The sequence below is a fragment of the Gymnogyps californianus genome, chromosome 8, assembly GCF_018139145.2.
Source record: "Gymnogyps californianus isolate 813 chromosome 8, ASM1813914v2, whole genome shotgun sequence".
Lineage (NCBI taxonomy): Eukaryota > Metazoa > Chordata > Aves > Accipitriformes > Cathartidae > Gymnogyps > Gymnogyps californianus.
This window is the reverse complement of record NC_059478.1, coordinates 34,038,651-34,054,067: the sequence shown is the minus strand read 5'-3', so window position 1 is coordinate 34,054,067 and position 15,417 is coordinate 34,038,651. Positions and strand designations below refer to the sequence as shown.

Sequence of the window (15,417 nt, the reverse complement as noted above, 5' to 3'; positions counted from 1 at the left end):
CCCTTTACTATAGCAGCACTAGCGGGTGCCCTATAATGAACTTTTAAATGACTTGAGATAATATCTGGAAAGCCAAGCCTGAAATATATTTCTGGTTTTGAGCCGTTGCCAATGCAAACACAACACATCATAAGTCATCTTCATGATTCTAAGCGCATAAATTGGAGACACTGCATATAAAATCCAAATATTAGGTATCCTTCATGGCCAAACTTTTTGCTGGTTTGATGTTACAGAATAGCAACAGCTGTGCAAGGACGAAATGTAGTGCGTTGCATGTCTCGAAAGAAGAAAAGTGTGTGTATTTCCACAGCTCCGTCTTGACATTGTTAAATAGGAGCCTGCCCGGTCGTAATAAATCCTGAAGTATTCTACTACTTTTAAGTGGAACCCAGGTGGCTTTCAAAATAAAAGCTCGTCCTCTCTGGCCAAGGAATGTTAATCTCCTCTGTGACCACATGGTTACTCTATCTTAAATTACCAAAGACACATCTTAGAGCAGTAACACCCTCTTTGCTTGGAGGAGGATTTCGTTGGCCACAGTGAGACCTTTTTTCCCCCCAAGCACTGTGTGTGCTACGTGTTTCTGATTTCACTAGGTGTTTAAAGCACGATGGGGATGCAGGATTAGACCCTGAAATGTTCATTTTATGAGAAGAATTGTTTCATTTATCCTTTCCTTTATGCCTTTCTGATCTTTCGGACTATTCAAAGAAAAGCTAAAATTAAAGTCTCCATTCAAGCCACCGCAAGCCTGAAAACAGCTTTAATCCAGGTGCAACAGAGAGGCCGGTGTACCAAGTTACTTCCCATTATAGACGCGTAACAACACATTTCTCTGGGAAGGAACATCTCCAAACCTTTTCTCAAGCAAACCTACAGCTGTGGGGTCACTGTTTCCAGCTGCTGGACTGGAGAATAAGTTTAATTCTGGTTTTGAAAGCTCAAATCTGCATTGCAGCACGTAAAGCAACCACCTGACCTGGTTGGAGTAAGGCAGCTGGGACACCAGTCTTACTGCTTATTGCATCTATCTTTTTGCACCAAAAGGTTTAGCAGCTCACCGGTTCTTTGTCATAGCATACATTGGCAAGAAGAAACACAAGAAGTGTCTCAGTCAGTGACTGCAAGACAGATACACTTACTGATTGGTAACTTAAAGAGTTGATAACCTTTGTCTAAAGGGAAAGAGCCTGTTAGCCACATCAGAGGGTCTGACACAGTCTGTCCGATTTAATATACTTGTCCGGAAAGAAGCATTTTCATTCATTCAGAGCTTTGGATTATCCACATTAGTCCAGTCTGATGCTACACTTGGACGCGCCCCGTACTCACATGTATCGGCACCACCATTGAGCTCAGACCATTGGAAATTTCCTATATGGAATTGTTCTCTTTGGAGAAAGTCAACAACGCGGAGCCCACCCAGCCTGAAGACGCTGGAGGGGCTTGCTGATTGTTCCATATGTTCAATCGACTTGAGTTTTAAGCTAAAGAAGGAACCAGCAGGATTTCTGACTGAAGTGTGGCCATAGGCAGAGCACATACTTCTCAGTTGGAAAAAGGATTAACCATTGATTGCTTGATCCGCCTATAACTCACAAGGGAAGACAACTCCCGGCAGGTCCGATCTGTGGGTCTGATCAACAGACCCTTGTTATTGAAAGGGGCAAAAGGAAGACTCCCGGCTGGAATTTCACTTATTTTAAATGAATGAAAGTAGAGGAATGACAGTGGGAGGAAAGAGATACTGCACTCAACCCATGATTTGGCAACCCATACGAAGAATATCAGAGTTAAAGAAGTCCAGACAATCATGCGGAAATACTCCATGTCAACTCTCTTGGGAAAAGGAAATACTCTACTGCCTTTGCTTGCCCAGCTTATTTTCAAACGAGTCTCCTCAGCAATGCGTATGGGCAAGACTCAATTCGGGATACACGCTGCAGCTGTCTGTTGGGCTTTCTCCTCCCATGACACTATCTAGAGGGTTTAGTGCCACCAGAGGATTATCTACTGAACTGAAACAGCCTGACCACTGCCCAAGGCTTTATGGCTTTTCAGATGTCCACGTGTGACCTTCACTGTATTTGGGATTCTCAGAATTAATTGCTACTTTCTGATAATTAGCAGCTTAGAGATTGCCCTGGGCCATAGGGGAGGGAGGGCTTGCGGAGGGAAACCAGAGCACAGATGCCTGCAGACTTCCAAAAAATTATCTGGGGCTGAGCACCTGAATCCCACTGCTTTTGGATAGGAACTGGACAACTCACCGCCCTTCAGCCAATGTGAATTCTTAATATGCATTTGAGAGTTCACATCTGCCTCTGCTTTTATGAGTCAACTTCCAGGTTTAAGGACAGATGTCTTGGTGATAGCTTTAACGCTATAATCTGGCAAGGGGAAATGAAGCTTTTCTCTACCCAGGAACCAGTTTTATAGCACAAGTAGGAAGCCTCTAAACTTTATCACAAAAAAAGTGATTTGGAATAGGTAAACAAATGTCCACATCCAGCTATAAACCCAACTACTGAAAACCATCAAGGGATTTTGTTGTCACTTTAGAAGCTGCTCTGCAGTAAAGAGCCACGTACAAAAACTCAAGCTATTAAAGGAAGGGTGTATAGAAAGGTATGTGCCCTAAGATTAATCCTGTAGAGTCAAAGAAAAGCTGTTATTTTTGACATTTTGACATAGCATCACTTTAGGATCTGGTTCTTATTAGCCCTTTCTGTGCCTTTTAAAGGTCTATTTTTTTTAAACCAAAAATGTCAGGAAATTTGGAACAGAAACTTACAATAAAACACGTCCCTTGACCCTCTGATCTATCAATCTTTCAAATAAACAAAGATAGCTGGACGAGCCAGGGAAAGGTTATTATATATAGTTACCTTATGTACAATGGTCAGATATTCGCTGCACATACTGAGGTTATACAAAAAATCCAATGTAAGTGAAGCATTTCGTGAAAGATTTTTGCCATGAATGCCCAACGTTACTCAGGGTGGTTTCTTTTTCAGGTTGTGTTCTGTGACCTTCAAATTTCACACCCTGTATTATTTATAAATGAGACATTCAAGAAACACAAATTCTCAAATAAAAATGTACACTCTGTCAGTGGAAAAGCAAACAAAAGGAGCTAATGTACTGTGGCTAAAAAAATTTTCAAACAAAGTAGCAGTAATTTACTGCCTCGCTACTAACAGGACCCCACAAATAGAATCAGAATCCTTAGTCCCATCAGGGCAGCTTGATTTACCAAATCTCCCCCAGATAATAAAGGAAAATAAAAAGGTAAATTGTGCATGAATGTGAAAGCTGTAATTCTTCCCCTTTCACCACACGTATCAAATTCACATCCAGTGATTTCAAAAGAAAATCTGGAAATCTCTAAAGAACCGGGGCTAAAGTTAGGAGGCCTCAATCCACCTGGTTTTCTCCACGTTTGGTTTTGTTTATGTTTTTTAAGATGTAGTTTGCCTAAGAGTCAAATTCTCCCTGGGACATCAGAAAGATTTTCCCTATAAGAACTCGTAGCCAGGTCATAGCCCTGCCTGGAAAGATTTGCCAAGGCGACAGCTTTAGCCTGGATTCATCAATAAGGATGGCAAGGCTTGCTTCTCCCCTTGGGAAGCCCTCAGACCCAAAGGCTCCATCAGCAGCATGTACCCACTGGGATGTCCTGCAGCCCCTTCTGCGCTCCGTGGCCGCCTCTTGCGCTGCAGCTGCCATGCAACCCACCCTGCCAGGGGATGCTCTGGCCGCACAAGGATCTCCAAGAAGTTAATGACATGCAGTCCCACGCACAGGGTACTGGAGCAAATACTGCAGTTCTCCCATCCCCTGTTTTGACCTTCTCCAGTAATTTTCTGCTCTGGATCCCCAGACCATCCCAGGGGAGGGATGCTTGCTATAGGTGATCCTTGTATTGATATGCCTTTGAATAGTTAAGGATAAATGCCAGCTTAACCTTAAACCACTGAGTGATTTGGGGTGCATTTGGTAAAATCCTGACTCTTGCTGCGAAGCTCTCTGCAGAATGTTTGCTTTCTGCATAACACGTGGAGCACCACGAGACTGCTAAGTGCCGCCGCAGCAGTGACTGCAAGGTCTACGCCACACAGAGAGGCTGTGAGTGGTGGGGAGCTCAAAGCCCAGGCTTGGGATCATGGATGTCTGGAAATGAAAATGGTTCCCAAGCCCTGACTCATTCTAATGTTTTATACTTGCTTGCCAAAGCAGATAAGCCATGAAAAGGGAAAGGAAAATAGGCAGTATCTGCAAAAACTCACACTAATAGGTTTTCTTTGGAAACTGAAGGACCAAGTGAAGAGCTCCTGGGAAGAGGAGGTACTGGCAATGAGATAACATGCTGCACCCCAGCACTGGTGTCCTCAGCTCTGGCTCAACCACGGCCAGGACACATCCTTGTGCATGGTCAGGGAGCTGCCACAACGAAACAGGCTCCTGAGGAGGCTGCAGGTGGGCATGGGGGGACCGGGAGGACCTGATCAGGGGAAGCTGCAGCGACGGCATCGTTCTCTTATCAGTCCTGTAGAGTGAACGTCCACTGAAGTTGAATCCTACTCACAGCTAAAAGAAAATAATATTTCAAAGCTGACTCTTTCTTGGCAAAGACTCCAATATTATCTTTGCCTAGGGATGAAGAGTTCCCAAACAATTCCTCTACTGTACCAGATGTAAATAGGCTCGCATTCAAATTCAGGCCTATTCTTTGTAAATAAACTGACATCTGACGGAAGGAAAAGCCTACCCTTCCACAATTGTTTTCGTGGAAGAGCAGCTGAATGAAGGGCTCTTCACCTTTTAAAATAAGGATCAGGGAAAAGAAGAGCTCACGCTAAATCGGAAGCTTTCTCAAGCAAAGAGCTGGAGCGGGAGCTTGTCCCATGGTGTAAGGGGAGAGAGGGGAGGCAACGCACAGGCAAGGAGAAATGAGAAACTAGACGGCCTTTAACAACAGGAAGAAAGAAAGATTAAAAAATGCTCAGGGCCGCCTGCCTTGCTCCCTCGCCTGCTAGCACACCCCAAAAAAGAGTCGCATTAAAGAAAGGAGCATGGACCCTAAAAGCCGGCACCAGGGCAGAGCGTCCTCATGAACTCCACTTACTCCCCGTTTCACCTGGCCTTTTTGTTTTGCCTCAGATATCACCTATTGCTGCAGCCGATGTCAAACAATTTCCGGATAAGGAAATTGCTTTAAGCCACGAAGAGCGAATGGCCGTGCCGTGGCAAGTGTCAGGAGCAGTTACAAAGCCCGGTGCCACAGGGCCATGTAGGAGCACACACGGAGCGGGACTTCTCCGAGCCTCACGAAGGGATGAGCTACAGTCCCTGCTGGACATCTCCCACCCGCCGGGCAGCTGCAGGCTCCCCCAGCCCGAGGGAAATCTCAGCTAGCAACTTGGGGGTGAAAGGCTTCGCACCCTGCCACTGACCCCCTGAGATGGGCCTTTTCCTACCGCCAGAGCCCCCTTTTTTCCCTGAAGCTCACTTATTTCTCCTTTTATAATTAAATATTTATTGGATCACATTTTCATTTCTCTTTTTCCCTCGTGGCATTCCCTCCGCACGCCATGATTTACCAGTCGGAAAAGAGAGAGAAATGCTCATAGCTAAATTTCCCCTATTTTAAAAGTGATTATTTTTTATTTTTTATGCACAGTTTGTTTGTTTTTTTAAGGTTTTGGTGAGAAACCACCTCCTCCCTCCCATCAATCGTTGCTTTCAACAGCTCTTCACGGGTGGCTGCATCTCTTTTAAATTCATTTCCTGTTAAAAAGAATAAACAGGCAACTGTTTAATGCTGTTGATTTAGCTTATTTAATAGAAATTGAAACCTGAATAAGGCTCAGTTGTAAGATAATCACTGCAGAACTCACTGAGCTAGGGAAAGCACCATATTATGTAATTATTTCAAAATGCAGAATATTGTTTAGCAAGACTATGAGCTGTTCCTCCTTCCCAAACACAGGAGACATATTTGAGGAAGACATGCTCATTTCCAAAAGGCAGCAGGTAGAGTTAGAGCCACTTAATGCAGACAGCCATTTAATTGGGAAATTTGGCTGGAAACCACTTTCATGTGGTGAACTTAATAGGCTTTAAAATGAGTTTTACTGGGACGCTTGCGTGACCTCATGGCTGACTGCAGCAAAGACAAGTGGATGTTGATTTCTTGAGATGCTTGTTTGCAAAAGAAATGGAAGCTAAGTGCACACCTAATTTTCTCCTCTGAGGTTTCAACTCACCAAGTCAGCATGCGCTGCAGTATATTTGGCTTTATACAAGCGAGAGTTTCAAAGACCTTTAGTAGAACCAGCAGCTCCCACATTAAAGCCTCTGCTTCTCTCTTCGACAAGACAAAACGTGTGCACCTTACTTTGCTTGTAGGCACACTGGGAGAATCCGCCCCTCTGACTAAGCTTTTTGGGCAGCAAATGCATTTTAATCACGTATGTAAATCCGTATTTAGGTGTGTAAGCTTACAGCAGTCTAAATGCTAATCAGCTCGAGCAAAGGGGCCGGTAATCCCCCAGGAATGCAGGATTCAGCCCAACCAGTGGTAATTGCCGCATTCCAGGTGGATTAGAAGCGTGTAACTTCATTTTACCTGTTTCTGACAATATAGCTCAGGAACAGGTGCCATGGAAGTAACGTGGAAAATGGTTTAATTACTAACGTAGAGGCCAGGCTCAGTGCTGGCACAGAAAGCGTAAGCTTTGCTTTGAGCAATAAGATGAGTCAACATCCAGGACGGTGGCAGTCGCCCCAAGTTTTACCTCTGCTAGCTCTGGAGCTGCTGCTTTCCGACAGAGCTGGCACACCAGCAGCCAGGGTGGGACACCTGAACCATGGCTGATAGAACCCAGCGTGGAGAGTATTTTGAAGAAAGCAGAAACCAAACGAGGCAGGCAGTCCATGTTGCCACCAGGCACCTTTCTCTGTTTCCTAGTTACGTCAATCAAACTAAGGTTTTGGAGAGTGTCCACCTGGGGCACACGTTACCAAAAAAAAGGAGCATTTGAACTACCAACCGAGAGAAAGCTTAACCAAAACATGGGTTAAAAATCACCCTGGTGATAAGAAACCAGTCTACACAGAACCTCCCATTAGGAATAACAACAAAGAAGCTATTGGGGGCTACTTTTCAGCACAGATCAGATACAATTTACTGTTAAATTACATTACTTTCAATATCTCTTCTGTACCTTCCCCTCTATCTAGGTTTTGGTCGGAGGCACATAGCTTTCCCTGCAATATATAGCAATCTATGGGCGCTTTATCAATTGAACCCTTGGGCTCACAGTGGAGAACAAAGAATATATCACTGATGATCATTTGCAAAAAATATTTCCACCACTTCAACAAAGTGTGACCCTGTCTTCTCCTGTGATCATGGGGTGGGTTCCTAGAGAAAAATCCACCCTGTAGGTTAGTAAAGGTTGCCTGCCAAGGATATCGTAAGAGGCCTGAATTAAGACTGTCCGATTGCCTTCTCTCTGGCATTTCCTAACTTTTGAGTGTTTGGCTTTGTGGCCTTAACTTGCTTTTTCTAGGCCACTTAATTACTTCTTACTTTTTGAAAAACCAAACAAAGCTGCCAAACAAGTAAAGAAACACGCAGGCATTCTGTTTGGGGGAACCACCGCCCTCGCTTCTCCACAGCTTAGGGACGTTCCCTGAGCACAGCCCGGACCTGCGGACCTGCCATGGGCACCTGGATGAAGCACTGCAGTGGGATAAGACATCCATTCTGTCAACGCCTTCTTTCAGCAATTTGCTGTGAATTGGGAATTCTCTGCTTAATGACTACATGCTTTTCTCCCTTTCCCACCAGCAAGCACAAGCCTTTTGACTTTCATCTTCTCCAATGTGTCCTGGATCACCAGAAAGTCCTGCTCCTTCCCTGGTGGGAAGCCAGATGTGAAAGAGTCAACCTTGCCTTAAAGTACTCAGAATTACATATTGTCTTCATACTTAAGCACAGAAAACATATTTATGCATAAACATAAAACATTATGAACACATGTTCATAAAAAACACTAACAAAATACAGACAAAAAACATTTGGAAAAACCATCTGTGGCAGAACTCTACTATGGGAAATTTCAGCCTAAATAGTTAATGGTTGGCAAAGTTATAAGCAAATGAAAAGAATGGTTGACAAATTGCACAGTTAGTGTGGCTAACAGCGTCCTCCACTGTAAACGTTACGTTAGAAGCATTTCAAAGACCGGATTGACTCAGGAGCTGCAGGCCACTGCCTTGCAATAAGAGCTAGAGGAAGCTAAGCAATTTGGCTTAAATAATTGGTGGTGCATAATTTACAAAATGATGGGGAATGAGAAATACATCTCTTTTTTTATAATATATACCCTTTGGAGAGCTCCAAATCACACATAATTACCACCTGCAAATGTATTTTCCCTCTCTATTAATTTAAAGCCTCAAAATTTCATAATAAAACACATCGAGGCAAACTGAGTGCCTGATGCTTGTTAATGTTGAGTTTAAATCCTGAGATCCACCAGACAAAACGTCAAGCAGTTCATAAACCAACAGAACTCACATCTTGAAATATTTTTACCACATGGAACATTTTACTGGTACAAGAAACGAACACAGCATTCTCCAGAAATCACAGAACCACACGTAATTAAATGTCAAACGATCACAAGGCAAACAAGGTTTATCTTAAATGCCCCCTCACCCCTGTGCTTCTTGATTTGCCCAAGTCAAGAAGAAGAATTGAGATTTTAAAATCTGATTTCACATCTTTCTATTTTTTTCTGTCCACTTACCTTTATCTAATTCACTTGAGATGTTCCATGATGATGTAGGCATGAAATCAGCAACAACTGATGAATTTGCTCCTGGAAGGGAAAAATAGAAAAAAAAAGATGCTGTTAATATATCAATTCTGTATCATCAGGAGAGTAAGAGGCATTTATAAAGTCGCTGTCACAGTAATAAAATCATTTGAAGAACAGCAGCTATTAAAATGCACTCGATGCTCTGTGTTGGCAGGCTGAGACATATGGGTAGCAGAACCAGCGAAGTGGAAAAAGGCACAGGGCCAGCGCTGGAGTTTGTTTTGCAGTGCTGTCACTGTGAGGCCTTGTGTTAATTAAGCAACCGATCTTTGAGACTTATTTGGCCCACCTTAAAATCTCTCCATGAGTTTTATAGAGGTAGAATGACTCTGCAGTGTTACAGCTAAGAAAAACACAAACGCTATGAGGTTGCTGAACGTGTTATCTATTAACATTTACAAGCGATTTTAATCCTGCAAACCCATGCGCACAAGAAGAGACACAGTTTATGCACTGAAGTTAATAGGGCTACTTGTATGAAAAATCCTCCTACGACTCATGTAAACACAGGCTGAAAAGACTGATCTGAACATCAGTAGCATTTTCTCATTGCTGTGATACTTTTTTCCTTTTCAAGAAAAAGTTGAATGGTGACTTTAGTCTTCACTTATATTTTTACCTTCTTTTTAACACGCAAACAGTAAGTCGTACAGCGGATGGTGTTAAGGGAACTGCCAGCATACTTCCAGCCTCAGCTACAGGTGATGGTAAAACACCTCCCCGTATCCGAACATCAATGATTTCATCAAACACCCATATGAGGACTCTGGTGTGTAACTGCTGCCGTAGCACTTGCCACATCCCAACAGGCTCCGATGGCTGGGTGCAGTATCCATGATGAGATGTTTGTTGGGCTCCCTGAGGGTCTTTGCAAAACCACGTTCAGCAGTGTAAACCCATCATCACACGGTGGGGGGGCGGAATTACTGTCCCCTTGTAACAGCCGACCCACGTGCGCCTTATGAGGCTCTTCAGGCATTGGGAAGGACTGCTTTTGGAAGGCGATCTCTCCGAGTCAACCCCCAGGGATTAATACACATATATATGAACTTTAGTGAGCGACGGTGGGAAGGGTGGGAAGAAGGGGTGCGCACACACATTACATGGCACAGAAATGCAGTGCACCTCCTAATTCCCTGTGTCATCCAGCCCCAGGAAACCTGACCTCGAAAAGGAGGAAAGCGATGCTGGACAGGAGTGCTACGGCACTGAATGTGGGAGAGGAGAGTGAATTTGAAATAAAAACAAGAAGCGCTCAATGTGTCAGCTCCTGATCTGAGTGAGATGCTGAAAAGACTCAGTACAAATTAACACCCTGAGGCCCGATTCTGCACACTGGCTGGACCGCCAGTGCTGGGTGATCTCACTCGGTCCCACAGGTGCACAGCGAGGGCAGAGCCGGGATGCTGAGCGTCAGCAGGATCCCAGATGAGAACGGGAATATTTTGAAGTGTATTGTTTTTATTTTGACACCATCCCTTTAGCTTGTCCCCAGACAGCTTTTAACTACAAAGCAATTTCACTCATAAAACTGTGGCAATGCAAGGATATGCAAAGATGGTCTGTGTTTATTTGACCAGTCGGCAACCATTCTATTTCATTAAAAAATCATGAGAAAATTGTAAACACAAAGTCATACAGATGCATGAAGCAGTTAAGTCCAGATACAGCCACTACACTTTTTATAAATACCGCCTTTCTTAAAAGCCCACCTGGTAGCACTGCTTATTTAAGACTCTGTCAAGTATTTCCAGTGTAAACACCGAATTTGAAGGCATTATAACTTACCTACAAACATGGCCCCTGGCCTGCACAGATACGCAGGGCAGAAACCCACTGATGGGGACAGATCCTGAGCCCATGTAAAATGACATTGCTCTGAAGTCAGCAGTGACACCTGTTTGCACAAGCTGAGAGTTTGGCCCACTGGGTCCATCCCTCCTCGTTTTTCACTTTTTAACACTTGAGCTTCTTACCTAACCCAAATGTTAGGGACCACGTGGCTGAAAGACCTGCAAGGTTTAAGGAAAACAAAATGGATCGAGTGCTAATATCACCTTCATGGTGACCACAATCATCCAGGCAGCAGGACACCATGGCCGATGGTGCCCAGGATTTGCTCTGAGGCTAAGTGGAGATGTGGGGTAGGTGACAAATAACTGGTGGGCCAAATGCAGACCAGGACCCGGTTGGTGCTGGGCTAGTACCGGAGATTGGGATGCTCGATCTCCTACGGCTCCCCTAGGCCCTTGCCCTTCCATCCCTCCTACCCAAAAAATGGGGCAGCTCCTGTAGGCCTGTGATAAAACCCCTCCGAGGCAGGGATCTGAGGTGCTGTGGCCTCTCACACCTCCTGCTGAGACCAAACAGGTTCATCTCTTATGTCCATAGGGCACCGCTCAAACCCACGAGCAATGGGTTATGTCATTCACACTGCTCACACAGGCAAGTTTTGCACTCCACAATATATTTTCTGTAGGTAATATTACTTTTGTTCATCTGGAAATATTCTAGTATTAAGAGCCCACAAATGAACCATATTCTGCAAACAGCTAACACACAAAATGAAAGAAAAAGTACTAACAATACTATGGGCAAATACAATATTTTGCTATTCAAAACTCCAGAGTGCTCATACTAATATATTTTCTTAAACAGGCTTTGAAAACATGACCGTGAATCTCATAGAGCAGACATCCATCATCTGATCTACAGAAGAAACCACATTAGAAGACCAAACTTTACTATTTGTGAGATAGTCCTCCAGGCTGGTAACTGGTAATTTTCTGATATTCCTGAATTAAAGCTCCGATTTAAGAGCAAAGCACTACTGTGCCCTTAGTAAACATTTTATTTGATTGAAAGAAACATGCAGAGCAGCTACACAGCATGTAAACATACCACCAAATCAAAGTTAACACAGAAACAAAAGCATCCCAGAAAAGAAGTCCACAAGACATGCATGAATTTAACTTCTAACTGCGATGACTTAGGATTGCTATGCATGAAAGTGAGAGCAGTGATACCTCTCCTCGGAAAACCTATGTTATAACCTTCAGGCCAAATACGAAGTGCACTCTGTTGGAAGGTGAGCTCCCAGCCAGCCCATGGAGAGAGATGAGTCATGGATGGGAGAAGGATCAAAGCCTCGTCTGAGCAAACTCGTTCCTCCCCTGGAACCTCCTGCCTGATCCGCCTCGCTCAGTAACTCTGCCTCCAGGAGGAAAATGGGTTTAAAAAAAGAGACTGGGAACGAGTAGGACTTTTTTCCTTTTTGGGACCCACCGTGTGCTAGTGGGTCAAAGAGCTAGAGCACCAAGAAGGTCACACCAAATGCAAGACACCTACAGCTATTCCAGCCACGACCTGGAGGAGACCAGTGAGCAGCGCTCAGCATCCATCACTCCACTCGTCAATGGCCCATCCACTCACTTCACTCACATCCCCGACCTTTAAACCCCCACTGACCAATTGCTCCCTTTATTCTGTAAATCCTATATACGGGATTTACACACAGCGACTCACATTTGGGGCACTGAAACAAGCTTGCCCATTTGCTGTCACCATTAAAAAAAGAAAAAAAAAATCTGCTTAATATTGCAACTGGATTTCAAACGAGGAGTTTAAAAATTAATCCTTAATTGTTAAAAATGCCCTCTTATGCCCCGCTTTAACTATTCGAATAATAAGATTTGTTTTGGAAAAAAGTCAACCTGAGAAATGTGATCGGCAGAGAGAACCATTATCCTGTTACAATTTTATTTATAGATGAAATCATTCCATATGAATGACAAATCTTATCCTTAACACTGGAAAGATAAGTATCTGTTCAAATCTCTATCACTATTAAGAAACATTGGTCTTAAGTTAATGAGAAATCACAACAGTCAATTATAACCCCTGTGAAAAGCCAGGTAAAGTGTATTCAAATACACTCCCCACAGAGAAGTTGGCTAACATCCGATTTTATTACCATATTGCATAAGTGTAGAGAGAATTTCACACAAGTCAGTCCTTTTAAAGCCTTTGTGATTAAATAAACTTCAATAAGGTTTACAAAAATCTGCCTCTGAAGAAAAACTACCGAGCTAGTTCTTATCCACAGGCACACACTACTGTCTCATTTTCTCACCAGAAGCAACCATTACTCAGCGCTCCAGTGTTTGTACTGTCACGGTTACAGACCCATCAAAAGGATGGGGCAGCCTCATCCCCTGGCCACAGAACCAAAAAGGAGAAGATCCAGGCCCTGCGCCCAGGCTAATTAATATCTCTGTGCGATGCATTTGTAATGTGAAGTAAAGAGAATATAAGTCAAAACAGGAAGAAGGGAGATAACAAAGATGACACCAAACCCAGAAATGACTGAAGGTTTTAAGGGGGAATAAATCTGCTATATAGAAACAAAGCAGCGAGCAAAATAAGTCTAAGAACGTGGATATTCTGCTTGCAAGGTCCTACAAGCAATGCATGAGGTCTGTACGGCTGCTAAGCGTAGGAACGTACACATCCAGTAGAAGTGTTGCCTGGGACAGGCTTTCTTCTCAGGTGCAGAGATGAAAATCCCAGGTCTTACAGGAACACAGCTTTTCAAGGTGGAAGATATGTCTAGTTAAAACACGCAAACAAAAAATTCAAAGTGTCTTCTTAATGGGCATCCTCTGTCTTACTTTATATCACATCAGTGGGTCATTCTATACCCTAATTATATAATTATATATATAATCGGGAGTAAGTAATTTCTTCTGATACAAATATAAATGTGACTGCAACATATGCAATTCAGATCTCACTGCAGAATACCCAAAATAGCAAAAAGAGCAAGGAGGTATTTAGAGTAAGCACGGAGTTAGAAGTCTGAGTAATAAGATAAACTATACAAAATGAATGTTTAAACTAAATAAAAAAAGTTTTCCTTTTGCAAATCTCTTTCTGAAGCTGCGTAGAAAGCCTACCCCAAGTGAGATTTGTTATCCTATGAAGGAATTTGCCTAAGGAAGTGATAAAACCCCAATTTCGTGAGACACTAAAAACAAGATTGGGCAAGACATCCCTACACACACAAATGGGGAGCTATCCCACGCTGTCAGGAGGGTCAAGACAGGATAACTTAACAGGAGATTTGAGCACAACTATTTTGGCCAAATCACCAGTAAACATTTTATAGCAGCAAATCTACTAGAAATATCAATGCCCCTTAAAGAGGTGAATAAAAATCTTCAGAAAATAAGACTATTCAGCTATCCTACTTGAATATAATATCAGGAAAACAGGAATCACAGATAAAGTTATACAGACTTCGAGCAAAACCTAATTATACTACGTGCTCAGTATTTTTTGCTTTTCTGCACATTCCAGACCGACGCTTCATCTTTCTCTCTGTCTAGTTCCTACCTGACTGATCTCTTCCAGGATCTTCCCACAGATATGCCTCACGGCTGTTTTTCTTCTTAGTCGTATCTCCCTCATCTTCCTTTTTTGCCTTTTGCGTTTTCTGTTTCACTGATCCTTTGTAAGTTCCCCACACATTTTCATCTGATCTCCCAAGATATTAGTTCCGCAATGAGCCAGCTACCAGCCTATCCACAGCCCACCCTGGAGGTGCTGAAGGAAATCTAGACATACTTTCTGCAGACTGTAATGGATATGACCTATTATTTACTAATTTTCTTGTCTGTTTGAAAATTGGCACCATCCTGAAATTTCCATAATGTATACCTCAAATTTTGCTTATATCTTTAATGTGTGAAAGGATTTTATTTTCATGACATCAGTATCTCTGCGTGTCAGTAGACATGTCTGCATTATACAATTCTTGTGTTTCAAAAGGAGGTAGGAAACATAAATACTTCAATCAGTTGAACAAGGCAAAACTGCGTGGAGATGGGAAATTGTTGAGAGCATTTCTGCTCTTTAAGTAAAGCAGGTGTCTCTCAAGGAGAATATACTGCCTTTAACAGTATGCAATACCATAGGTCAACAACAAACCTTCCATTGATTAGTTATGAATATAGCAATTTCAGTACACAATGATGTGTAAAAGATATGGTCTATATAGTCTACAGCAAATAGTCCATGTTAAAAATATATTCCTGCAAAGAGACTCAACCTTCCATGTTCAGGTGAAGCTGCTGGCCTTTGTACTGCCATTTTAAATACTTTGAAAGAGAAGAGCCTGCAAATTATGTGCAATAAAAACTGCCGGAGAACAGACCTTAACTAAAGATCTATCCGGTAAGCAAGATGAAATGCTGCATGATGGCATGTCTCCTTCAAATGTTTAACATTAACTAGTTAGCTTTACTCCATCTGGTTACTCTATGGCTGAAAAAGCAAAGGCAAAGCTTGTTCTGCCAAAACCTTGCATCGGCAGATCCGAGAGATAGAGTTTACCAGATGATTCCTGCAGAGTTCACAACTGCTGCCATCGCTGTGTCAGAAACCACGCTTTCTGCTGGCAAAGGACCTGCTGGAGCTCTTCAGGCCGCTCCATGCACATAGGGGCAGAGATGATACTGCA

At 43.0% G+C, this 15,417-nt stretch overlaps 1 protein-coding gene across 1 annotated transcript in view; it reads right to left on the bottom strand.

The window, feature by feature from the left end:
* ROR1 (receptor tyrosine kinase like orphan receptor 1) overlaps positions 1-15,417 on the bottom strand; it is a 173,624-nt gene that overhangs the window by 45,874 nt on the left and 112,333 nt on the right. Inside the window, exon 2 of the mRNA XM_050900549.1 lies at positions 8,826-8,897. Within this exon, the coding sequence (XP_050756506.1) occupies positions 8,826-8,897 (72 nt within the window). The remainder of the gene's footprint in view (positions 1-8,825; positions 8,898-15,417) is intronic.